At 40.0% G+C, this 27,214-nt stretch overlaps 1 protein-coding gene across 1 annotated transcript in view; it reads left to right on the top strand.

Moving 5' to 3' along the window:
• Window positions 1–27,214, top strand: part of LOC115232596 — a 73,758-nt gene that overhangs the window by 29,665 nt on the left and 16,879 nt on the right. Inside the window, exons 2-3 of the mRNA XM_029802565.2 lie at window positions 19,373–19,526; window positions 26,350–26,554. Coding sequence (XP_029658425.1) covers window positions 19,373–19,526; window positions 26,350–26,554 — 359 coding nt within the window. The remainder of the gene's footprint in view (window positions 1–19,372; window positions 19,527–26,349; window positions 26,555–27,214) is intronic.

The following is a 27,214-nucleotide window of genomic DNA, read 5'->3' as shown; positions in this document are numbered from 1 at the left end:
CCATCATCATATGTATATATATATGTATGTGTGTTTGTGTGTCTGTGTTTGTCCCCCCCACCATTGCTCGTCAACTGATGTTGGTGTGTTTACATCCCTGTAACCTAGCAATTCAGCAAAAGAGGCCGATAGAATAAGTACTAGGCTTACAAAGAATAAGTCCTGGAGTTGATTTGCTCGACTAAAGGTGGTGCTCCAGCATTGCCACAGTCAAATGACTGAAACAGAAAAAAAAAGGAATAAAAGAATATATCTTAAAAAGTACTGATATTCGGTCAGTTTCACATGATCAACAAATCAACATGGAGCTGTGATATGATTGCTTTCTAGAATGGTCCAGAAACTGTCTTACTCACCTTGTAAAAACTGTTTTGGATGCTCAACTTATTACAGAGTGTTAATGGTGGATGACTGAGTCACAAGGCTCCGTTCTAACATATTATGGATAGTGTCACCTTACTGGCACATGTACTGGTGGCACGTGTAAAACGACATTCAAGTGTGGTTGTTGCCAGTGCCGCTGGACTGACTCCTGTGCAGGTGGCACATAAAAAGCACCATTTGAGCATGGTCGATGCCAGAACTGCCTGACTGGCCCTCATGCCGGTGGCATGTAAAAGCACCTACTACATTCTCGGGGTGGTTGGCATTAGGAAAGGCATCCAGCTGTAGAAACTTTGCCAGATTAGATTGGAGCTCGGTGCAGCCTTCTGGCTTGCCAGTCCTCAGTCAAACCGTCCAACCCATGCCAGCATGCAAAGCAGACATTAAACAACGACGATGATGACCTATGACCGCGAGTCCACAGCCCTAACCACTGGGCCATTGCGCCTCCACACACACATGACTGGCTTCTTTCAGTTTCCATCTGCCAAATCGACTCACAAGGCTCTGGTCTGCCCAATGCTATAGTAAAAGACACTTGCCCAAGGTGCCATGCAGTGGGATTGAACCTGGAACCATGTGGTTGGGAAGCAGACGTCTTACCATGTAGTCTGTACTTATAATTTCTTTTTCTTTAAATAATAAGGCACTAAAAGAGAATGACTCTCTCCAGACACAATTGAAGAACGATGTTTTACAGAAATATATTTATTCATTGTATTTAAAGAAACTCTTACAACAAAAGACAAAACAAAGCAAAGCAAAGCAAAACAAAACTCAATGATTTGAATCCCTTCCAGTCTTAGAATTCATGCAAAAGAGACCTGACAGAAAGATATATTCATTCTTGGATTATAATAATAATAATAATGAGTTATACAACATGAAAGAAATTATGTTTTATGTTTTGTATTAAAGCTATCTCTCTATGATCAGTTGGTACAAAAGCTTCGTAAAATTATGTTACACCTGAAATAATTAGGTTTATCTTATCAATGTATATTCTTAGGAGGTCAGGCCGAAAATCTTGTCTTATATATATTATAAAGTTCACATTCCTTAGATTAGTGAATTTAGTTCAATTAAACAAGTGTGTGTGAGTATAGTAACCCTGACTGTGTGTATCTAAAACCCATTTTCTCCCTACTCTGTGAATATTATCATCATCATCGTTGTCATCATTATCTTCGTTCAACATCCGTTTTCCATGCTGGCATGGGTTGGATGGTTTGGCTGAAGCTGGCTAGGTCAAGAGCCTCACCAGGTTCCAATTGTCTATTTTGGCAAGGTTTCTACGACTGGATGCCCTTCCTAATGTTATCCACTTTGTAGAGTGTACAGGGTGTTTTATACATGGCACCGTTACCAATGCTTTGTATGTGGCACCAGCATCAGTGCTTTTTACGTGGAACCTTGATAACCACTGATTTAGACACATTCCTCTCAAGTGTTGGGCCTCACAGAGGCAAAATCAGAGTTGTGGCAGATACCCGTGTCACACAAATTGGCAACCGTGCTGGTGGCACATAAATGCACCCTGGTGTCACGAAAATGGCACCTATGCTAGTGGCACATAAAAGCATCCAATACACTCTCAGAGTGGTTGGCATTAGGATGGGCATCCAGCCATAGAAAACCATGCCAAATCAGACTGGAGTCTGGTACAGCCTTCCAGCTTGCCCGGCCAGGTCAAACTGTCCAACTCATGCCAGCATGGACAACAGACGTTAAATGATGATGATAATGAGGAGGAGGATATATAGCTTAAAGGAAATATTGATCTTGGGAGATTAATTGTTTTATCTTTAGTTTGCCAGCATGTTTTGTTTAATTAATACTTAATTGTTGAACTTGGAACATTGTCCATCTTGGGAATTTTAGAATCAAAATAGTTGTGCCTTCTGAAGTGCGGAAACTAGTTTATTGTCTTTGAGGTCAAATCAGTTCCTCATGTGATTAAACATGAAATCATGCTTGAATAAATTCTGCCTTTTGCCACAGAATGTGTGATGGAACAGAATCATCATATTTGGAAAAGACTTCCGTTGTTTCCGCTTGTAAATGACCAAATTATTTAATCTCAATATATCATCATCATCATCATTTAACATCTATTTTCCATGCTGTCATGGGTTGGATGGTTTAACTGGAGCTGGCTGGGCAAGAAGACTGCACCAGACTTCTGGGTCTGTTTTAGCAGGGTTTATACAGTTGGATGCCCTTCCTAGCACCAACCATTTTACAGAATGGACTGAATGGATGTGTGTGTGTGTGCGTGTCTTTGTGTCTGTGGTTTCCCCTCCACCCATTCACCACTTGACGGCTGGTGTTGGTGTGTTTACGTTCCCATAACTTAGCAATTTGGCAAAAGAGACTGATAGAATAAGTACAAGGCATTGAAAAAAGAAAATGTCCTGATGTCGATTTGTTCGACTGAAACCCTTCAAGGTCATGCTGCAGCATGGCCGCAGTTAAATGCCTGAAACAAGTAAAAGAAGAAAAGAATGTGTCTGTCTGTTTGTCCCTCCTTCCCCTCCACCACTTGACAACCAATGTTGGTCTGCTTACATCAGGGTCGATTTGTCTGACTAAAATTTTTCAAGGCGGTGCCCCAGCATGGTCACAGTCTAATAACTGAAACAAGTAAAAAATAAAAGATAGTCCTAGGTATACAATGCCTAAAATACTAAACAGGCTCGTTATTACTAACAAACTTTTAATTATATGTCTACTCAATCAATGTTTACCCAAGGCTGAAAAATATGGAATATGAATAAATTCTGTTTTGTACCTTCCCCTAAGCCTAATAAAACTGACTGGGGTCTTTTTAGCTTCAAATTCTGACTTTAAATCCTTTGATAAGTGTAGTTTACAGACGAGTAGGTTCTGCTTATTTGACTTGCCCCAAATAATCCCCCCATAAATCATAAACATTTGTTTTCAGGTCAATAAAGATACACTGTTCACTTCCCAGACATTTGTACATTACTGCATATACTTTATACGCACTTTTTGACAAGTTGTGGTGCACCTGAGCACTGTATACAATAATTTCATTATTATTATTATTATTAGAATGCAGCTGTCATTTCTTGACATATGAAAATTTGAAACCCTGTTTCATAATGTATTATTTGAAATCATTATCATCATTTTTTGACGTCTGCTTTCCATTCTGGCATGAACAGGATGGATTGTCCTGGCCCAAGTCAGTTCTTATATGGAATTTCTGCTCTCCTACATGTGTTGGAGGGCCATGTTTTATTTATGCTTCATTGCCAAATTGGTAAACCTTGCCAAATTGGATTGGAATCTGATGCAGTTCCCTAGCTTTATAGTTTTCAACCAAATCATCCAACCAATACCAACATGGAAAGCAGACGTTAAACAATGATGATAATGATGTGATATAATTCCTGTGCCTCATTATCCTTCTTCGTATCAACCCCTTTAGCATTTAATCTGGCTGTATCCAGCCATATTCTCCCTGTTTTGTGTTAAAACTGACCAGGTCCCACCTCTCACACCTACTCTACAATGTCATTCTAAAAATATACAAATACACCATTGAAGTCTTGAAGCTACAAGAATAATCCGAATGCTAAAGGATTAGAGTCTACCAAGTATATTTGACCATGGCACCAACACTAGAGAGGTGGTTGTGTTTTTAACAAGACAGGATCAATAGGTCCTCTCAACCTCTCTGTGGAGGCCCAATGGTTAGGGCAACAGACTCGCAGTTGTAAGACCGCGGTTTCAATACCCAGACTGGGCATTGTGAGTGTTTATTGAGCAAAAACACCTAAGCCCCACAAGGCTCTGGCGGTGGGGGGATGAACCCCCACTGTACTCTGTGGAGGCACATGGCCTAGTGGTTAGAGCAGCAGACTCGCGGTCAAGGGATCGCGGGTTCGAATCTCAGACCGGGCAATGTGTGTGTTTATAAGCGAAACACCTAAGCTCCACATTGCTCCAGCAGAAGGTAATGGCGAACTTCTGCTGACTCTTTCGCCACAACTTTCTCTCACTCTTTCTTCCTGCATCTTGCAGCACACCTGCGACGGACTGGTGTCCCGTTCAGGTGGGGAACCTATAAGCCAAGGAAACTAGGAAACTGGCCCTTATGAGCCAGGCATGGCTTGAGAAGGAACAAACAACCTCTCTGCTTGCTTGCTGATTACTTTATGGAGGGTATTGAGTGCGTTTTATCCTCTGCACTGCTAAAGTTACTTTGTACCCTGCAAAACAAATTGTGTCAATTTGGAGCAACATGACTAAGAAATTGGTATGGAGAGTGGGTGACTACAGAAGATGAACCGAAGTGGGGTGGGGGTGTAGAAAGAAGAGAGAGTATGAGGGGACAGATAGTGTTTGGGGTGACTGTGTGGAAGGAGGGAGAAATGGGAGAGAGACAGTGTGGTAGAAGCGACAAAAGGGCTACTGTGATGAGAGAGTGTCACAAGAGAGAGTAATTACAGAAGGTGGTGGGGGTGGGGGTAGGAGTGAGAGAAAGAAATTACAGATGGTAGTGGGGGTGGTGAGAGTGGGAGAAAGTGAGTAAGCCCTTATGTAAGTGGTAGTTATTTGTAGCATGATTGGTGGCAAGAGACAGTGTGATGGGTGTCATGTGTTCCAGGGAGAAAGTGTGTAATGGTTAGCATTATAGAATGGTTAATCTCAACATAGGCACAGGCCTTCCTGTGTGGTAAGAAGTTTTGGTTCTCAACCACTTGGTTCTATGGCACTTTGGCATATGGCATAGTGGTTAAGAGCGCTAGCTACTAACCCCAAGTTTCTGAGTTCAATTACAAGCAGTCAGAATAATAATAATAATAATTAATTCTTTTATTGGCCACAAGGGCTGACAAAAATTAATTAGAACATAAAGGGACAAAACAGGACTACCTTAGGAATGAGAACCCAGGTTCGAAATTTCCCCAAGACACCTGGAGGGTATATCAGCCAAAACATTGTGTTAACAACAAACAAGATAAGGACAAATATCCGTCAAATGTAAATAATTCCTCATGAGACCCTGTGCTTGAGGAGACCTATTGAGTCAAGTACATTAACATCAAAATAAATATCAAATGGAAATTGTAGTTGTGATACCTGTGTCGGTGGCACGTAAAAAGCACCATCCGAACGTGGCCGATGCCAGCGCCGCCTAGACTGGCTTCTGTGCCGGTGGCACATAAAAAGCACCAACCAATCTTGGCCGATGCCAGACCCACCTGGCACCTGTGCCGGTGGCATGTAAAAAGCACCCACTACACTCATGGAGTGGTTGGCATTAGGAAGGGCATCCAGCTGTAGAAACACTGCCAGATCAGACTGGAGCCTGGTGCAGCCTCCTGGCTTCCCAGACCCTGGTCGAACCGTCCAAACCGTGCTAGCACGGAAAATGGACGTTAAACGATGATGATGATGATGATTATGTAACACCTTAGATCTTAGTTGTTTACTGTCACAGTTAATAAAGTTGAACTTATCTTTAAACTATATTTAGCAGAGGCTTTAGAATCGAAAGTTGAAGCTAACGAGACACTAATTAGTTTTTTGGTGCCATCCAGGATCACCACCCCGTGTTGTGTTGTTGCCACTGTCTACCTTTGATTAGCCTTGAACAAGATTTATGATGAAAAGTGGGTCACCTTCCATTTATTTTTATGCTTTGTATAGCTGTGTTATTTAATATGAAATTAAATTGAAGTTATGCAGAAAAGTGGAAATGCATTACATAATATATTTCTTTTTAAAAGCAAATATCTTAGGGTAGGTAATAAGTTTCTGGTTTCTAGGAAAATCTTTTGTGTGTTTCCCAGAAACTGCTGTCTTGGTTTAATTCTTGGAAATAGTTATTTCTGTTTACCCACTTTTGTGCTTTTGAACAGAAAAACTTTAATAATAATCATCATCATCATCATCGTTTAACGTCCGTTCTCCATGATAGTATGGGTTAGACGGTTTGACCGGGGATCTGGGAAGCCAGAAGGTTGCACCAGGCTCCGGTCTTATCTAGCAATGTTTCTACAGCTGGACGCCCTTCCTAACGCCAACCACTCCATGAGTGTAGTGGGTTCTTTTTACGTGCCACCTGCACTGGAGCCAGGTGAGGCTGGCATCGGCCACGGTCGGATTGGTGCATTTTACGTGCCACCTGCATGGAAACCAGTCGAGGCGGCACTGGCTTCGGCCACGATTCGGATGGTGCTTTTTACATGCCACCGACACGGAAGCCAGTCGAGGCGGCGCTGGCATCAGTCACGATTCGGATAGTGCTTTTTACGTATCTCCAGTCCAGGGGTCCTGGCATCTGCCAGGTGCCAGTCATAGGATTAGTTCAATTTCGATTCTGATTTCGATTTCACTTGCCCCAACAGGTCTTCGCAAGCAAAGGGGGGTAGGCATAGGTGCCTGTCGTCGGATGAATGCCTGTTGTCTTTTGCTCATTTCAGTCAATAGACTGCGGCCATACTGGGGCACGGGTTTGAAGAATTTTACATTGAATAAATCGGCCCCAGTTACTCTTTACTCTCTTACTTGTTTCAGTCATTTGACTGCAGCCATGCTGGAGCACCGCCTTTAGTCGAGCAAATCAACCCCGGGACTTATTCTTTGTAAGCCCAGTACTTATTCTATTGGTCTCTTTTGCCGAACTGCTAAGAGGCTTTAGAATCGAAAGTTGAAGCTAACGAGACACTAATTAGTTTTTTGGTGCCATCCAGGATCACCACCCCGTGTTGTGTTGTTGCCACTGTCTACCTTTGATTAGCCTTGAACAAGATTTATGATGAAAAGTGGGTCACCTTCCATTTATTTTTATGCTTTGTATAGCTGTGTTATTTAATATGAAATTAAATTGAAGTTATGCAGAAAAGTGGAAATGCATTACATAATATATTTCTTTTTAAAAGCAAATATCTTAGGGTAGGTAATAAGTTTCTGGTTTCTAGGAAAATCTTTTGTGTGTTTCCCAGAAACTGCTGTCTTGGTTTAATTCTTGGAAATAGTTATTTCTGTTTACCCACTTTTGTGCTTTTGAACAGAAAAACTTTAATAATAATCATCATCATCATCATCGTTTAACGTCCGTTCTCCATGATAGTATGGGTTGGACGGTTCGACCGGGGATCTGGGAAGCCAGAAGGCTGCACCAGGCTCCGGTCTTATCTAGCAATGTTTCTACAGCTGGACGCCCTTCCTAATGCCAACCACTCCATGAGTGTAGTGGGTGCTTTTTACGTGCCACCTGCACTGGAGCCAGGTGAGGCTAGCATCGGCCACGGTCGGATTGGTGCATTTTACGTGCCACCTGCATGGAAACCAGTCGAGGCGGCACTGGCTTCGGCCACGATTCGGATGGTGCTTTTTACGTGCCACCAATGCGGAAGCCAGTCGAGGCGGCGCTGGCATTGGTCACGATTCGGATAGTGCTTTTTACGTATCTCCAGTCCAGGGGTCCTGGCATCTGCCAGGTGCCAGTCATAGGATTAGTTCAATTTTGATTCTGATTTCGATTTCACTTGCCCCAACAGGTCTTCGCAAGCAAAGGGGGGTAGGCATAGGTGCCTGTCGTCGGATGAATGCCTGTCGTCTTTTGCTCATTTCAGTCAATAGACTGCGGCCATACTGGGGCACGGGTTTGAAGAATTTTACATTGAATAAATCGGCCCCAGTTACTCTTTACTCTCTTACTTGTTTCAGTCATTTGACTGCAGCCATGCTGGAGTACCGCCTTTAGTTGAGCAAATCAACCCCGGGACTTATTCTTTGTAAGCCCAGTACTTATTCTATTGGTCTCTTTTGCCGAACCGCTAAGTTACGGGGACGTAAACACACCAGCATTGGTTGTCAAGCAATGCTAGGGGGACAAACACAAACACATACACACACACACATATATATATATAAATATATACGACAGGCTTCTTTCAGTTTCCGTCTACCAAATCCACTGACAAGGCATTGGTCAGCCCGGGGCTATAGCAGAAGACACTTGCCCAAGATTCCACGCAGTGGGACTGAACCCAGAACCATTTGGTTGGTTAGCAAGCTACTTACCACACAGCCACTCCTGCGCCTATTGTTGTTTATTTATTTTTTTAAAGCCTGGAACTTTTTTCTGTTGGCTTTATTTCTCTTAATTGCTAAGTTAGAGGGATGTAAACACACCAACACCAGTCATTGAGCAGTGGTGGGGGACAAACACAAACATGCATGTGCACACACACACACACACACACTCACGAATATATATAACTGACTTCCATGCCAGTGGTACATAAAAGGCACTATTCGAGTGTGATCGTTACCAGCGTCGCCTTATTGGTACTTGTGCCCATGCTAGTAGGGTGCCAAGAGCACCATCCGAGCGTGATCGTTGCCAGAGCAGCCAACTGGCTTCCGTGCTGGTGGCACGTAAAAGGGTACCATTCGAGCGTGATCGTTACCAGCATCGCCTTACTGGCACCTGTGCTGGTGGCATGTGTAAAAAGATTCGAGCAAGGTCATTGCCAGTACCACCTGACTGGCCCCCGTGCCAGTAGCATGTAAAAGCACCCATTACACTCTCGGAGTGGTTGGCGTTATGAAGGGCATCCAGCTGTAGAAACTCTGCCAGATCAAGACTGGAGCCTGGTGCAACCATCTGGTTCGCCAGCCCACATTCGTGGAGTTGGTTGATGGAAACTGAAAGAAGCCCGTCGTATATATATATAAAATTTTATAATTAATAAATAATTATGATAGAGGGTACATAAAGTTACAGCTTGCTAGAAATAAGAGTTAAAATACTCAAACAGGCCACCAAACTCATGATCTTCAGTGAGTTTGGTGGCGTCTTTGAGTATTTTAACTCTTATTTCTCGCAAGCTGGAACTTTGTGTGTGCCCTCTATCATAATTATTTATTAATTATAAAATCTTATTGATTAGCCAATTAATGGCATTATTGCTTGCTGGCCACTAATATTATTGTTATTATTATTATTAATTATTTATATACTTGCTGCTAATAATAATAATAATAATAATAATAATATTTATATGAATATCCATTTTAATATTTACTCATTTTTATATATAAATCCTTAAATCCTTAAAAATGTTTTAGCCCGAAGGCCGCGGCCATATATATCATCATCATCATCATTTAACGTCCACTTTCCATGCTAGCATGGGTTGGACGATTTGACTGAGGACAGGCGAACCAGATGGCTTCACCAGGCTCCAATCTTGATTTGGCAGTGTTTCTACAGCTGGATGCCCTTCCTAACGCCAACCACTCTGAGAGTGTAGTGGGTGCTTTTTACGTGCCACTGGCACAAGGGCCAGTTAGGTGGTACTGGCAACAGTCACGGAAAATCATGTTTTTTTTTATGTGTCACCTGCACACCGGCACAAGTGCCAGTAAGGCGACGCTGGTAGCGATCACACTCGAATAGTGCTTTTTACGTGCCACTGGAACAAACGCCAGTTAGCTGCTCTGGGCAACGATCACGCCTGGATGGTGCTCTTAGTGGTCCATTAGCACGGATGCCAGTCATTGAATTTGATTTTGATTCCGATTTCACTTGCCTCTACAGGTCTTCGCAAGCAGTGTCCAATGAAGGGAAGGTACGCATAAGTGGGCTGGTTACACCCCTGGCTTGTAACCAGGCCAGGGTTTTACAAGCCAGGGGTGTAACCAGATATATATATATATACATACATATATACGATGATGATGATGATGATGATGATGATGATACATATATATGTATGTATATGTGTGTAAGCATACCTTTGTGTGTGTGTGTGTGTGTGTGTCGTATCTATGTTTGGCCCCCTACCTTGACAACTGGTGTTGATGTGTTTATGTTCCTGTAACAGTAATGGTTTGGCCAAAAAGACAGATAGAATAAGTGTGAGGCTTAAAAAAAAATTCTGGGGTTGATTTGTTCTAACAAAAATTGCTTCAGAGTGGTACCCCAGCATGACCACAGTCTTGTGACCAAAACAAGTAAAAGACAAATCCAAAATAGAAGAACTCATCCCACTTCTACCTGTAGGCATCAGAAGAATTGAACTCAGCCTTACTAGCTAATAAAACATTCCTCATTCTTTCAGCAACAGTAATGAACTCTTTGTGTTTCTGGTGTTTATTAACCCTTTCGTTACTGTATTGATTTTGAGATGCTCTGTATTTCTTTCAATTAATTTTAAATATAACAAAGAATTTAGTAAACTAACTTAGTTATCATTAAGCTAGTGTTAGGAACATAAAGTGTGACTAAGGTTTGGTGGAAGATTTTAATTGAAAACTTATGAAAACAAGACATTTGTATTCAGAACCAGAGCCGGTTTCAGCCAGGTTGGTAACGAAAGGTTTAAAAGTTAAGCAGACAGAAAAATCGAATGTCTTGACCAAGGACACATTTAAGGAATGATGATAAAGATACGAACAGCTGTCCCTATGCTTTTTTTCCAGCTCCCTTTTCATTCACTTTGTGGCCTTTCTTTTTGTTTAAAAGACAAAGATGGAAGCTAAAAACGTTAATCCGAAAGCTTTGTTGTAAAGTGGTGCTGAATTAGCTTCTTGAAGTTTTAATGGTTATTAAGCTTGATAAATTAACCTCAGCTAATTAGTCTTAAATAACTGTATATGGTGAATTGTGTTTTTTCTATTAACGCTTTCAGCTAATAATTAAAATATCTCTAATGTCATTTTCATTAAATAGCAAAAACAGTGAATGGTATTTAAGAAATGCAGAATGTCATCTGGTTTTGAGAATGAAATTTAGAAATTTAGTTTATTTATTGCTCTCTCTCTATCTGTGTGTGTGTGTGTGTGTGGAGATAAGAAAGTAATGTTTTACTTTGTTCATTAAATTGATTAGGTAAATTTATTTTAGTAGCCATTATTTACTTGAAATATCTTTGTCTGCATCGTTAATGAATCGTTAATGAATCACCTCACATTCTTGTTGATTGATTCAGTAAAATATTCTGTTGAAGTGATTTCTGTCTCAAACGAACTTATTTTAACGAACTCATAAAAGGCAGATGTTTTCTTTTTGGCTCCTGAATGTTGCAATATAGTTATTTCATTCCACTTGTATTTACAGACGATGGCTTTGAGAATGGCACGAATAAGTCAATACTATTTTCTTTTGCTGCCAAAAGGTCAACTGGACCAATTATCTAATGATTATGAAAAGTCAAAAGTTCAATTCTGTTTATCACACTCGTTGGTAGTTAAATAAAATTTCGGTGTTTTGAACTAGGTATAGGGACAAATATTATGGAGGTAAACATAGAGCAGGAGTGGCTGTGTGGTAAGTAGCTTGCTTACCAACCACATGGTTCCGGATTCAGTCCCACTGCGTGGCACCTTGGGCTAATGTCATCTACTATAGCCTCGAGCTGACCAAAGCCTTGTGAGTGGATTTGTTACATGGAAACTAAAAGAAGCCCGTTGTATATATGTATATATATATATATGTATGTATGTGTGTGTTTATGTTTGTCCCTCCAACATCGCTTGACAACCGATGGTGGTGTGTTTACATGCCCGTTAACTTTGCGGTTCGGCAAAAGAGACCGATAGAATAAGTACCTGGGGTCGATTTGCTCAACTAAAGGCAATGCTCCAGCATGGCCACAGTCAAATGACTGAAACAAGAAAAAGAGTAAAGGATTAATAGAGAACACTGGAATTGTGATTAAAGATCCCATACAGACACTGTCGCCAAATACAGCAGACACAGAAGTTGCACCTTGGGCTAATGTCATCTACTATAGCCTCGAGCTGACCAAAGCCTTGTGAGTGGATTTGTTACGTGGAAACTGAAAGAAGCCCATTGTATATATATATGTGTGTATGTATGTATGTTTGTGTGTTTGTGTTAGTCTCCCCACCATCACTTGATAACCGATGCTGGTGTGTTTACGCCCCTGTAACTTAGCAGTTCAGCAAAAGAGACCAAAAGAATAAGTACTAGGCTTACAAAGAGTAAGTTCTGGGGTTGATTTGTTCAGCTAAAGGCAGTGCTCCAGCATGGCCGTAGTCAGATGACTGAAACAAATGAAAGAATAAAAGAATAAAGAATATCAAGTTAATTTCAATTTCTTGCTGGTGTCATCATCTTCGTCGTTGTCATCATCGTCATCATCATTTAATATTTGTCTTCCATGCTGGCATGAGTTGGAATGTTTGACAGGAGCTGGCAAGCCAGAGGGCTGCACCAGGCTCCAGCTGTCTGTTTTGGCAGGGTTTTTGCTGCTGGATGTCCTTCTTAGTGCCAAACACTTTACAAGAGTGTACCGGGTGCATTTTACATGGTGCCAACATGGTTATTTTTTACGTGACACTAGCATGGGTGCCTTTCATATGGCACCAGCTCAGGTGATCTTTTGCGTGATGCCAGCATGGGTGTCCTCTTATGTGGTGCCTACATGGGTGCCTTTTATGTGGATCCAGCATAAGTGCATATTTTCATGGGGGCAGCATGGGTGCTTTTTACATGGAACCAGCATATAGGTGGTCTTTTGCATGGAGCCAGCATGGGTGCTTTATACATGGTGCCAGCACACAAGTGCCTTTTTATGTGGTTCCAGCACAAGTGCCTCTTATGTGGTGCCTCCATGGATGCCTTTTAAGTGGCTCCAGCATAAGTGCATATTTTCATGTGACACCAGCACAATGGCTTTTTACATGCCACCATTCTTGGTATCAATTCTTAAAGAATGAAAGAAACCAAATATTGTGTGACAGTCTGGAATTTCCACCATCCCATGTTAGCATGGGTTTGGATACGAATGTATCTGAGTCATGGTTTTATGGCTGGGTGCATTTGCTGTCACTAACCCTCACCTGTTTTCCAAGTAAGGGATATTTTGTTCCATAGGTTTCTGTAGACACCAAGAAACCTATCAGGATGTCAACAAAGAATGCAAACACCATTCGTTATTTATCAAAGCAAAGGTGAAAAGTTGGAAGAATCGTTTGGTTAATGGCATTTTGTGTGTCTTTTATGTTCTCAGGTCAACTTTGCCTTTTTGTCCTCTCAGGGTTGGTAAAGGTATCAGTCGTGTGCTGGGGTCAGTCTAATTGACTGGACCTCTTCCCCTCTCCAGAAATTACGGGCCTTGTGTCAAAATTTTTCACATGCACGCACGCACGCACGCACGCACGCACGCGCGCAGAGCCTAGCTACTTATCTGTCCAAATCCATCCATCCATCTACCTATCTTTTTGTCTGTCAGTCTATATATGATGGGCTTCCTACAGTTTCTATCAAATTCATTCTCAAGACATTGGTTGGCTCTGGGCTATAGTAGGAGACATTTCCCCAAGATGCCACACAGTGAGATTGAACCTGAAATCACTTGGTTGCCAAGCAAGCATCCGAACTACTCTGCCATTCCTACTCTTTATGGAATCTTTCTATTCTTAGATTAGGCCAATAGCTAAAAGTTATGCTTTCGAATGAAAGCTAATTATCTGCTAATTAAACATGGTTAGAAGCTTCATTAGTTTATTTGTTAATGTGTTTTAGCCATCATAGCAAGGCCATGCTGGAGCACCATTATTGTTTTAAATTAACATAGAGACACCTTGTTTGCTTACAAATTGAGTTTAGAAATGTTTGTGTCAAGAGCTTTATTTTTGTAAATGAAAGATTCAGTCGATTTAATTAGTCCCAGTATATGAATGAGCATATCAACCCTTTTGCTACCAACTCACCTGAGACTGGCCCAGGTTCTTTGACATAAATTTACTGTTTAAAAGTGGTCTCAGTTATAACCTTCCATTAAAATTTTATGTTAATTTGTTCCAGACCCCAGCTTAATAACGAGAAAGTTATTTTAATAAATTCTTGTTTATTTTAACCCTTTTCTGACCACATTTCTGTTGAGATGCTCTGTGTTTCTTTCAATTAATTTTAAATATAACAAAGAATTTAGTAAAATAACTTAGTTATCATTCAGCTAGTGTTAGGAACATAAAGCGTGACTAAGGTTTGATGGAAGATTTTAATTCAAAACTTGTAAACAAGATATTTGTACTCAGTCAATTTCAGGCAGGTTGGTATCAAAAGGGTTAAGAATTGTGTATCTGTTATATATTTTAACCATTTTGTTACCACATTTCTGTTGAGATGCTCAGTGTTTCTTTCAATTAATTTTAGATATAGCAAAGAATTTAGTAAAATAACTTAGTTATCATTCAGCTAGTGTTAGGAACATAAATTGTGACTAAGATTTGGTGGAAGATTTTAATTCAAAACTTATGAAAACAAGACATTTGTACTCAGAGCCAGAGGTGGTTTCTGCTGGGTTGGTAGCAAAAGGGTTAAAAACTAATTGAAACAACGGCAGCATATGTTGACAGAAATATGGTAACTAAAGGGTTAACTTGCTGAGCCCTAGGGATAGCTGTATGCACTTGCCTATGCATGTGGTGTATTTAGGACCTAGTGGAGCAGATCCTCTCAAAACTATGTTTACGGTGAGAATTGAACTATTCCCAACAAGTTGATGGAAATGAATCACTCCCTAATTTTAGGGAGCTGCATTTTACTTCTACTGAAAAACATAAAATTATCCCCAAACTCTTGACAAATCCTTGGGGTCACCCCTTAAAGCCTTTGACTCAGTCTTTTGGCATTCAGGTTATTCTGTCAAATGTAATCCTTATCCTCATTGTTTTGAATTAATCTGGAATTATTTTGTTGCTTCAAGAGTTTGACGATGTGATTGTTTAATTTCTTACAATGACTTATTAGGGTAGGTGCGAGAGGCCAGATCTAGCCAGATTCTACATAAAAGAAGAAGAATATTTTGGCCTGATGTGATTGATTTAAATGCTAAAAAGTTAAAGGCGCAGGAGTGGCTGTGTGGTAAGTAGCTTGTTTACCAACCACATGATTCCGGGTTCAGTCCCACTGCGTGGCACCTTGGGCAAGTGTCTTCTACTATAGCCTCAGGCCGACCAAAGCCTTGTGAGTGGATTTGATAGACGGAAACTGAAAGAAGCCCATCGTATATATGTATATATATGCATGTGTTTGTTTGTGTGTCTGTGTTTGTCCCCTTAGCATTGCTTGACAACCGATGCTGGTGTGTTTACGTCCCCGTTACTTAGCGGTTCGGCAAAAGAGACCGATAGAAAAAGTACTGGGCTTACAAAAGAATAAGTCCCGGGGTCGAGTTGCTCGATTAAAAAGGCGGTGCTCCAGCATGGCCGCAGTCAAATGACTGAAACTAGTAAGAGTAAAAGAGAGAGTATTGAATGTTAACGGTGGAACAATCAAGTAGAAATTAACATGGTACAGTCTAATGATGATGACCGCAAATTGCAAATTGAGGTTGTAACGTTTTAATGGATGACTCTTTTTGAAACAATTAAATCTGGGGTCACCAATTACTAGGTTGTGGATCATTTGGTATCAGGACACATTGAAAGAATAGATTAAAAAATTTAAGGCGGCAAGCTGGCAGAAACGTTAGCATGCTGGTCAAAATGCTGAGCGGTATTTCGTCTGCCGCTACATTCTGAGTTCAAATTCCACCAAGGTCGACTTTTCCTTTCATCGTTTTGGGGTCGATAAGTTAAGTACCAGTTATGCACTGGGGTCGATATAATCGACTTAATCCGTTTGTCTGTCCTTGTTTATCCCCTGTGTGTAGCCCCTTGTGGGTAGTAAATAAATAGAATAGATTAAAAAATTTTTATTTCTATTTTGTTATCACAATCTGTCGGGTGTTTTTGTATTATATATGCTTTATCATCATCATCATCATCATTGTTTAATGTCTAATTTCCATGCTGGCATGGGTTTGACGGTTTGACTAAGGTCTAGAGAGCCAGCAGCTGCACCAGGCTCCAATCTGATCTGGCAATGTTTCTACAGCTGGATGCCTTTCCTAATGCCAACCACTCTGAGAATGTAGTGGGTGCTTTTTACATGCCACTGGCATGGGAGCCAGTCAGGTGGGTACTGGCACCGACCACATTCGGATGGTGCTTTTTATGTGCCACTGTCACGAGGGACAGTTCTGGGGGCACTGACCACAGCTATGATATTGGTTTTACTTGACTCAACAAGCCTTCCCAAGCATATATGTGATAATTAAATTATATATTATGTTATATATTGTTTTTGTTTTGTTATGTGTTTTGTGATGTGTGTGATCTCTGGGTCCATGGAAAAATTGTCTTGCATGAAACCAGGCCATGGTGCGAGAAAGGTTGAGAACTGCTGAGTTAAATGAGCTTCTTTACATTACTGTTTTGGATGTGTGTGTGTAGTAGTAGCAGCAGCAGCATCCTTGATGGGAAAAGTGTACTCAATTGTGGGTCATACTTGAGTTTTGTAGAGACTCAGAACCTGGTCAGAGCTGAAATATTTTCTGTCTCTCAGGAAGAATACTGGTCTTTCAGATGCAGCTTTAGCTCTGTTGGGTCACTAGGAAAGAGATTATCAGAAATTGTGATAGTATGAAATAATAATGATAATAATAATAATAATAATAATGAAATATGTGCCTTGAATGGCACAACAATGCAGAGTGGACTATAATAATTGTTATAATTTAATTATCCATAGTCTCATATAATAATACTATTTCAGAATATAAATATTCCTTCTTTAGATATCACTGAGGAATTGATTGAATCACTGCTATAATCGGTTTTCCAATGGTTACTGAAGTTTTTTTTTTTCTGGAAGTGTCTTTGCAGTGGTCTCATGAAACTCCTTCACTGTTGGAAAACTGATTATAGCAGTGACTCAATCAATTCCTAGCGATATCTGAAGAAGGAATTTTTATATTCTGAAAATATTATTATATCAGACTATGGATAATTAAATTATAATCAGTTATTATATATTTCTTTATTGCCCACAGGCGGCTAAACATAGAGGGGACAAACAAGGACAGACAAAGGGATTGTCGAGTACATTGACCCCAGTGCGTAACTGGTACTTATTTACTCGACCCTGAAAGGATGAAAGGCAAAGTCGACCTCGGCGGAATTTGAACTCGGATTGTTACGGCAGACGAAATACCTATTTCTTTACTACCCACAAGGGCCTAAACACAGAGAGAACAAACAAGGACAGACAAATGGATTAAGTCGGTTACATCGACCCCAGTGTGTAACTGGTGCTTATTTAATCGACCCTGAAAGGATGAAAGGCAAAGTCGACCTCGGCGAAATTTGAACTCAGAACGTAGTGGCAGACGAAATACTGCTAAGCATTTTGCCTGGCATGCTAACGATTCTGCCAGCTTGCCGCCTTATAACAGTTATTATGGCCCACTCTGCAATGCTGTGCCATTCAAGACACATTATATTTCACAAACAATATACAATGCTTCAAGTGAATTACAATACTCTCCAAATAATAATGGAACTTATTGCATACAGTGCTCAGGTGCTTTACAATTCCTCAGAAAAAAGTAGGCAAAAAGGGTGTGAACAGTAGATAGGAATAATACAGAGGAACTGAACAGTGAATGAGTTGTTTCAAAAAAAAAAAAAGGCAGGACATAAGGTGTGCTGATGGTAATATTTCAGGAAGCATGGAAGTTTTGAAGGATGCAGTGTCCCGATAGCCATCAGCCAATGTAGGCAGTTTACTCCATGCTCCAGTGAGTGTGAAAAAAATGTTTCTGAGAGTCGTGGGTGCTGTATTGTTTTTTTGATTTTGTAAGCCTGTCCATGGGTGTCAGACAAATGGAATTCAAAAAGGTGGACAAGGTTGTTGTTGGAAAGATGATGGATAATCTTGTGGGCGTCTGCCAAGTCTGTTGCCAGACATCGGAGCTTTAAGGTGTTGGTAGTAATTTAAATAGATTTGGTGGCATGTTGCTTAAAACTAGAGAAGGTAAGTTAGAAGATGGTTTCCTTGTTAAGAGCTGTGATTGTCTGTTGACCCATAAACCTGGTTTATTACAATCAATCCAGCATTTAATCATTAACTCTAATTATGTGACTGCCTCAGCAAAAGGATTTAAGTTAACATTGTAGATTAAGGATTATTGAAACAATATATTGACATTAGCATAAAGGAAAGATGAGTGACTCATAAATTCCATTTCATATAATTAAATTATTATATTTTTCATTGTGTTGATTAAAAAAAAAAAAATTTAGGCGCAATGTGTGGACGTGCCTTTTTTTTTTTTTTCCTGTAGTTTCAGCTCAGAGCTGCGGCTATGCTGATGCACCGCCGTTAAAGTAAAGTCGACCTCAGCGGAATTTGAACTCAGAATGCAAAGACGGACTAAATACTGGCTAAGCATTTTGCCTGGCGTGCTAATGATTCTGCCTGTTCGCTGCTGTTTAATTGTTTATTCTTTTAAATTAACACTGTGTGGCTGTGTGGTAAGAAGCTTGCTTCCCAACCACATGGGTCCAGGTTCAGTCCTACTGTATGGCACCTTGGGCGAGTGTCTTCTACTAAAGCCTTGGGTGGACCAAAGCCTGTGAATGGATTTGGTAGATGGAAACTGGAAGAAGACTGTTGTATGTATGTATGTATGTGTGTGTGTGTGTGTGTGTGTATATATATATATGAATTAAGTTGCTTAGAGTAGTGCTACTCTTGATTAAGCAGATACACAGTGAAAGGCATTCCAGCCATGATCAACATGTCTTTTTTTTTCCTAACAGTATGCTTTATCCTAGACTATATTATCCTTTTTTAAAGTTGACAAGGTTGTTTTAAGGAAGAGTTGGCTACTATTTCTAGCAAGTCAAGCAGCCATGTAGAGGCTCCTTGTTGCAGTGTTAAGCTCAAATCCATTCATGGACATGGAGAAGGCAAGAAGAAACCAATGTGTATTCTTCTTGGAATCAACACATAACCCCTACCTTCATCCCTCCTCCCATCCTGTGAAATATTTAGCAATATTCCCCACTTTAGACTCTTCCAGGAAACTATTTCCAAAAGCCATTTGGTTGTGTCTAACCAATTTTTTTTCTCTTGTTCCAGGTATATAGACTTTGACAATTGCATTGTAAAGCGAATGAAGAAGAAATCTCATGAAGTTCTTTGTGTCATAACGGGTGTAGTCTACCCTGTGTCGGATTTGAAAATTGCCAAACAAAGCACTCTGTCAGAGGATGGTAAAATCAAAACCAATGTGGTGAGTACTGTCTTTGACAAAGTAACAAATTCCTCTTTGTTTCGATAGAATTAGGAACTTTGAAACCGAGTTGTTTGTTCCAAGAAGGTTCAAAGAATAGGACCATCTTGAAAAGAATACAAGAAGTAAATATATATATTGAATTTGGATTTCATTACCAAACAATCTTTGCCTGAGCATTCTCTTAAGACTGGTTTTCTGAAACTGGAAGAAAATAATAATAATAATAATAATAATTATATAAACAAAACAGAAAAATAGTTTATTCTTTAATTCTTATATTATTTTACTTGTTTCAGTAATTTGACTGTGGCCATGCTGGAGCACCACCTTTTAGTTGAGCAAATCGACCCCAGGACTTATTCTTTGTAAGCCTAGTACTTATTCTATCGGTCTCTTTTTGCCGAACCACTATGTTACAGGGACGTAAACACACCAGCATCGCATGTCAAGCATTGTTGGGGAGGGACGAACACACACACACACACACACACACGATGGGCTTCTTTCAGTTTCTGTCTACTAAATCCACTCACAAGGCTTTGGTTGGCCCAAGACTATAGTAGAAGACACTTGCGCAAGGTGCCACACAGTGGGACTGAACCTGGAACCATGTGGTTGGTAAGTAAGCTACTTACTACACAGCCACTCAAAATATTTTGCTAATAATATATGGAAAGATGTACCCAGTGTAATCTATGGACACATAAGAGGTGCAGCAACATCAAAGGAAGATTAACCGGAAGATAGCTTTCATGTGCACAGGGGCAATAAACACCACAGATACTCAGAAAACAGATTCCATCACATGACGGGGGAAGAAACTAGAAGTAGTTGATAGCTTCCGCTACCTAGGTGACCAAATTAGTAGTGGTGGTGGATGATCAGAGAGTGTTACCACTAGAATAAGAAAGTTTAGAAAGCTTCTACCCCTACTGGTGACAAAGGGCCTCTTGCTCATAGTGAAAGGTAATTTGTACAATGCATGTGTGCGAACTGCCATGCTTCACAGCAGTGAAACGTGGGCTGTGACTGAAGAGGACATGCGTAGTAGGCTTGAAAGCTTTGCAAACTAAATCCTTCTTAGTTTTGGCTTCAATTAATTCTACAGGATCTATCATTGACTTTGCATTTTGTATAATCCTTTCCAATTCCACTGTTTCTGCAGAGTCTGCTAGCAGATGGAGTAAGGGTGTCCCTGATGACATTCTTTGAGTAAAATTGAAAAAATAGTTGTTGTTGTGGCTGATGACAGTGCCACCTGATTGGCACCCATGCTGGTGGCACATAAAAAGCACCATTCGAGCATGGTCAATGCCAGTGCTGCCTGACTGGGCCTCGTGCGTTTGGCACTTAAAAAGCACCATTCAAGTGTGGCTGATGCCAGTACTGCCTGACTGGCCTTCGTGCCAGTGGCATGTAAAAGCACCCACTACACTCTCAGAGTGGTTAGCATTAGGAAGGGCATGCAACTGTAGAAACACTGCCAGATCAGATTGGATCCTAGTGCAGCCTTCTGGCTTGCCAGTCCCCAGTCGAACCATCGAACCCATGCCAGCATGGAAGTGGACATTAAATGACAATGACGATGGTGGCGATGATGATTGTGTGTTGTTGGTAGAGTTGTAGAGGAGAGTTTGAATGAAATGCTGTATATCAGGTGCCACCAATTCCCATATGATTGGCAAGACATTTTCGGCTAACAACAGTTAATCCTTTAGTATTCAGATTACTCTGTCAAATGTAAAACTTATCTATTCACAATGTCTCAAATTAATCCTGCATTATCTCATAGCTTTCAAATTTCAGCGATGTGATTGTTTATTTTTACAATGACATTGTAGAGTGGGTGTGAAAGGCATGATCAAGCTGGTTTGAATCTAAAATAAATAGAATATTTTAGGCCGGTTTTGGCTGGCTTAAATGCTAAAGGGTTAAATCTCTCCAAACATTACCATTTCTCTGAAAACACATCCCATTCTCTTGTAGATTGTAGGATATACCAAAACTATCGACAGTGTTATGCTTGGATAACAAAACCATCCATTTTGGGGAAGTGTGAAGGCTGGCTCAGAGAATGGATGAAATAGGGCAGCCAATTAGAGAAAATAAATTGGTCAGACATAATTAAAGGTTCAAGTATTTGGTCCTTGCAAGGAAAGACAAAAGCAAAGCAAATTCATTGGGATTAACATAGGTGTGGGTGTGACTGTGTACTAAGAAACTTGCTTCACAACCATATGGTTCTAGGTTCAGTCTCACTGTGGGGAGGAGTCTTCTACTATAGCCTCGGAACTTGTGAATGGATTTGGTAGACAGAAACTGAAAGGCGGTGAGCTGGCAGAATCGTTAGCATGTTGGGCGAAATGCTTAGCAGTATTTCATCTACCGTTAAGTTCTGAGTTCAAATTCTGGCGAGGTCGACTTTGCCTTTCATCCTTTCGGGGTCGATAAATTAAGAACCAGTTACGCACTGGGTTGATGTAATCTACTTAATCCCTTTGTCTGTCCTTGTTTGTCCCCTCTATGTTTAGCCCCTTGTGGGCAATAAAGAAATAAGAAACTGAAAGAAGGCCATTGTATATATTTATGTGTGTGTGTGTGTGTGTGTGTGTCCCTACCACCACTTAGCAACTGGTGTTGGTGTGTTTATATCCCTATAACTTAGTGGTTTGGCAAGGCAAAAGAGACTTTAAAAAATCTAACTAGGTTTGATTTGTTCAACTAAAATTCTTCATGGCAGTGCTCCAGCATGGCTGCACTCTGGTGACTGAAACAAATAAAAGATATAAGATATAAAATTCTTGTTTGGTTTTTTTGTTGGAAGAAGCCCTTTGAAATCCTTGATAAATCTTTTGAAGTGCTTAGTTGTCTTGAGGAATTCATTGTTTGCATTACAGAAATGTGACCAAATTGAACAGTTATTAACATATTTCCTGGGAAATTTTCGATTCTGCATGGATGATAGCCTCCTTTCAACAGAATGAAGTTTGTCATTTTATTGGAGGCGCAATGACCCGGTGGTTAGGGCAGTGGACTCGCGGTCGTAGGATCGCGGTTTCGATTCCCAGACTGGGCGTTGTGAGTGTTTATTGAGCGAAAACACCTAAAGCTCCATGAGGCTCCGGCAGGGGGTGGTGGCGATCCCTGCTGTGCTCTTATTATCCATCCAACCCATGCTAGCATGGAAAACGGACGTTAAACGATGATGATGATGATGATGATTCCTGGCTTTTGTAGTTGATTGTGGTATTGTTTCTATATTGGCATAATAGTAATGATCAAAGATAATGGAACTAATGCAATCTGCAGTGACATTTTGGGAACCAGGTTGATGGGGAATTTTCAAAGAATACCCTAACATTTCCATTTTAAAACTTTCCTTATTTTCGAATGTTTAGCAGTGCCAAATAGGAAGCAAAAATCTCTCTATATCAGCCACAATTGATAAACGTTTTCCTCAGAAACTGGAATTCCATTTTCTGACTGCTTTCAGTTGAAACTGATTTTTTTTCTACTGTATAGGCACAGGAGTGGCTGTGTGGTAAGTAGCTTGCTTACCAACCACATGGTTCTGGGTTCAGTCCCGCTGCATGGCATCTTGGGCAAGTGTCTTCTACTATAGCCTTGGGCCGACCAAAGCCTTGTGAATGGATTTGGTAGACAGAAACTGAAAGAAGCCCGTCGTATATATGTATATATATATATATATATGTGTGTCTGTGTTTGTCCCCCTAGCATTGTTTGACAACCGATGCTGGTGTGTTTACGTCCCCGTCACTTAGTGGTTCAGCAAAAGAGACCGATAGAATAAGTACTGGGCTTACAAAGAATAAGTCCCAGGGTCGATTTGCTCGACTAAAGGCGGTGCTCCAGCATGGCCACAGTCAAATGACTGAAACAAGTAAAATAAAAAAAAAAAAAGAGTAAAAGAGTGCCAAATATGAAGCAAAATCTCTCTATATCAGCCAATATTGACAAACGTTTTCCTCAGAAACTGAAATTCCATCTTCTGACTGCTTTCAGTTGAAACTGATTTTTTTTTCTACTGTATACTTATAAATTTCTTAATTCAAAGGGTATGAAAGAATGGAAGCACCAGTTGGTTAGCTTCACTAATGGTTGCACCAGTGCCTAACTCAATTGCATCTTTTTTTTATTTGGAATGCTTCATCATTGTTGATACTAGCCAAAAGAGAGATCTTGTGATATTATAATTTATTGATTCAAAAACATTTACTTCATGGGATGTTAGAGGAAATGAGTTGCATTTTGTTAAAGAAATAATTCTTTATAAAAAGATGAGAATATTTCCTGAAAATATTAAGTTAAAGAACTCGCTTTAAATTTTAGAAATTTTAATATCTGACAAAGGAGGAATAGTCAAGAGAAATTCTACACAAGTTGAATAAGGCTGAAGTAAGTGGTAAGAAATTTCGTAACGAAGAATAGGGAACCTTGATACCAAATAAACTGATTTTCATGGTTAATTACAAGACCTATTTAGTGAGCTACTTTCATTAGTTTAAGCAACAATTATGTTCCTCTTGAGAATTTTCAATGGCACTGAAATGGTCAGTGAAGTGACTTATGTAGGAAGTCCACTTTTTAATTGTCTAAGCCATGGAATTGCTGAACTTGGCTAGCATATTGATTTTAGTAGTAAAATACATGAGCTTCAATAGCTTAATGATGCCACCATCCTATGGCCAAGACAAAGGGCTTGCTCTTGCTCATGAGGTAGATTACTTTGATAAATTATTCTGAAAAGCAGATAACTCTTTTTATTTCCTTACCAAAAGATCATCAACTTGATTTTATCCATATACTAGCAGTATCGCCTGGCGTTGTTCGGGTTTGTTTCGACCCTTTAGAATTGGAATTTTTGAAAAGTAAAACTCTTGCATTATGTAGCTTGTTATTCTCTTTAAGTGAACATTTTTCTGGTTGAAATACACTGAAAAATGGCGACACAGCAGTAAAAAAATCGTAATAAAAATAGGGATTTTCAAAGAAAAAAAGTATCTTTTTAATGTAAATAATTTTTGGTGTTAACATGGTCCGATTTGAATTTTATCTTCTACGGAATGAAGAGCAAGCCTTCTTCTATTATACTCTCAATTTTGGTCAACTTACGCCGCAGGGTCTCGGAGGAGATGGTGTTAGTTGAAGGCTACCAAACCTGCCGTACACAGACAACTTCAGCTTTGTATATATAGAGAGATTTGCATTTTAACCTTAACTACATTCAGTTCAAGTAAAAAAATTACAAAACTACTTGTATAGTTTCCTTTTCTCAGTTCCACTGTATGCTGGTAATATTCTTTTGATTTTATTTGTAGAATATTCCATGTGTAACTGTTTGTAAGTTGTCCAAACTAAACATTTACAGAACTAATGTCTTCCAATTCTACCAAACTCTCAAATAAAAAAACCCCTCAAATTAACAAAATCAAAAATGTCAGCGAATTTAATCAATCCCAAGTCTTTGACTGGTCCTTGTTTTATTATCAACCTTTGAAACCCCTAAAGCCACCATTGAATCTGGGTAGAATGAGACGGTTGTGTCTGCTTTACAGAGACAACTTTGTATTTTTGACACAACACTTGAACAGATATTCTCTGTGATGGATTCAAGATGAGGACACAGCCTGGGGTGTGTGTATATATATCATCATCATCATCATCATCGTTTAATGTCTGCTTTCCATGCTAGCATGGGTTGGACGATTTGACCGAGGACTGGTGAACCAGATGGCTGTACCAGGCTCCAATCTTGATCTAGCAGAGTTTCTACAGCTGGATGCACTTCCTAACGCCTACCACTCCAAGAGTGTAGTGGGTGCTTTTACGTGCCACCGGCACAAGGGCCAGTCAGATGGTACTGGCAATGGCCATGCTCAAATGGTGTTAGGAAGGGCATCCAGCTGTAGAACATTGCTAGATCAGACTGGAGCCTGGTGCAGCCTCCATGGCTTCCCAGACCCCGGTGGAACCGTCCAATCCATACTAGCATGGAAAACGGACGTTAAACGATGATGATGATGATATATGAACAAGGAATTAAGTATATTAATTATTGTATTACACACACATGCATGTATCAAGAAAGAGTTATGCTGAGCTTTTAATTTCCCGATATTCCAATTTTTCAGCTAAATTTATTTAATTTTATATTTATTTCTGCATAACTCTGTCATAAACGATCAATACCTTTGCAACTACCTGTCCATCTTTTATTTTATACTTTCATTAGCTCACCTGATGCATTACCTGTAGTCAGCTCTTATTATCATTGATTCCATATCCCTTTGTTCAACAATGGATTTCAGGTTCTTGGCCCAGTCGGAGCACATATTCTCTGTATCTGTTGCTACTATATAATGGACGTAATTCAATGATTTGGAAATAAAATACAAATTCATTTTGTTTTTTTTGGTATTGTTTTCAGCGGCGAGCTGGCAGAAACATTAGCATGCCGGGCGAAAATGCTTAGCCGTATTTCATCTGCCGTTATGTTCTGAGTTCAAATTTTGCCGAGGTCGACTTTGCCTTTCATCCTTTCGGGGTTGATAAATTAAGTACCAGTTACACACTGGGATCGATGTAATCGACTTAATCTGTTTGTCTATCCTTGTTTGTCCACTCTATGTTTAGCCCCTTGTGGGTAATAAAGAAATAGGTATTGTTTTCACTGTATATCATTATAACTTGTTCATTAAACATTACAAATATTTTGACATAATTTTTCTAAATAGTTTTTTTTTGTTTTGTTTTTAAAAAGGATAATGGCAAAGTTTTTCATTTTGGTTCCTTTTTTTAGAAAAAGGAGATTGTCGATATTGATGTTGAAGAAAAAGGGTCAAAGAAGAACTCTGAAACTCTGGATATTGTTGCCAAAACAAATTTGGCCTACAATGTCGTTGAGTTGAAAATCCATCCTGATGGCACTATTGGAGTTTGTATGACCGAGAATGACAAAGGTGGCTTTGATGTGGTTGACTTGTGCAGTAAAGGCTCCGAGAAAAGTAAGTATTCATTTATGCTTATATTCTTTACATTTGTTATGCATAGAAAAGATTGGTAACTTAATAGATTTGTAGATTTTTTTTCCATCTACAGCACTGGCTCTTAACCGGTGTCCCTAGGACCCTTGCAGGGTCCATATCAGATTTTGTGGTTAAAATAAACTGATAATTTTTCTACTCAAAATATTTTGATTTTTTAATACAATTCCTAAAAATATTGAATTATCAAAATGCATTAAGATTTTTTTAAAACATCATTTTTACGTGCCACCGGCACAGTGCCGCTTTCACTGGCTTCTGTGCTGGTGGCAGGTAAAAAGCAACAACCGATTGTGGCCGCTGCCAGACTCCTCTGGCACCTGTATCGGTGGCACGTAAAAAGCACCCACTATAGTCACGGAGTGGTTGGCGTTAGGAAGGGCACACAGCTGTAGAAACACTGCCAGACCAGACTGGAGCCTGATGCAGTCTTCTGGCTTCCCAGACTCCGGTTGAACCGTCCAACCCGTGCTAGCCCGGAAAACGGACGTTAAATGATGATGATGATGGTGATCAAATGGCTATGAGGGACCAGCAGAGTAAAATGGGAACCAAAGGGTTCCATTGGTATAAAATGTTTGAGAACCACTGACCTACAGGTTTATCAAGGGTTTTATTTTG

The sequence above is a fragment of the Octopus sinensis genome, linkage group LG2 (assembly GCF_006345805.1).
Source record: "Octopus sinensis linkage group LG2, ASM634580v1, whole genome shotgun sequence".
NCBI classification, from domain to species: domain Eukaryota; kingdom Metazoa; phylum Mollusca; class Cephalopoda; order Octopoda; family Octopodidae; genus Octopus; species Octopus sinensis.
The sequence above is the reverse complement of the archived record's forward strand: the minus strand, read 5'-3'. Positions and strand labels throughout refer to the sequence as shown.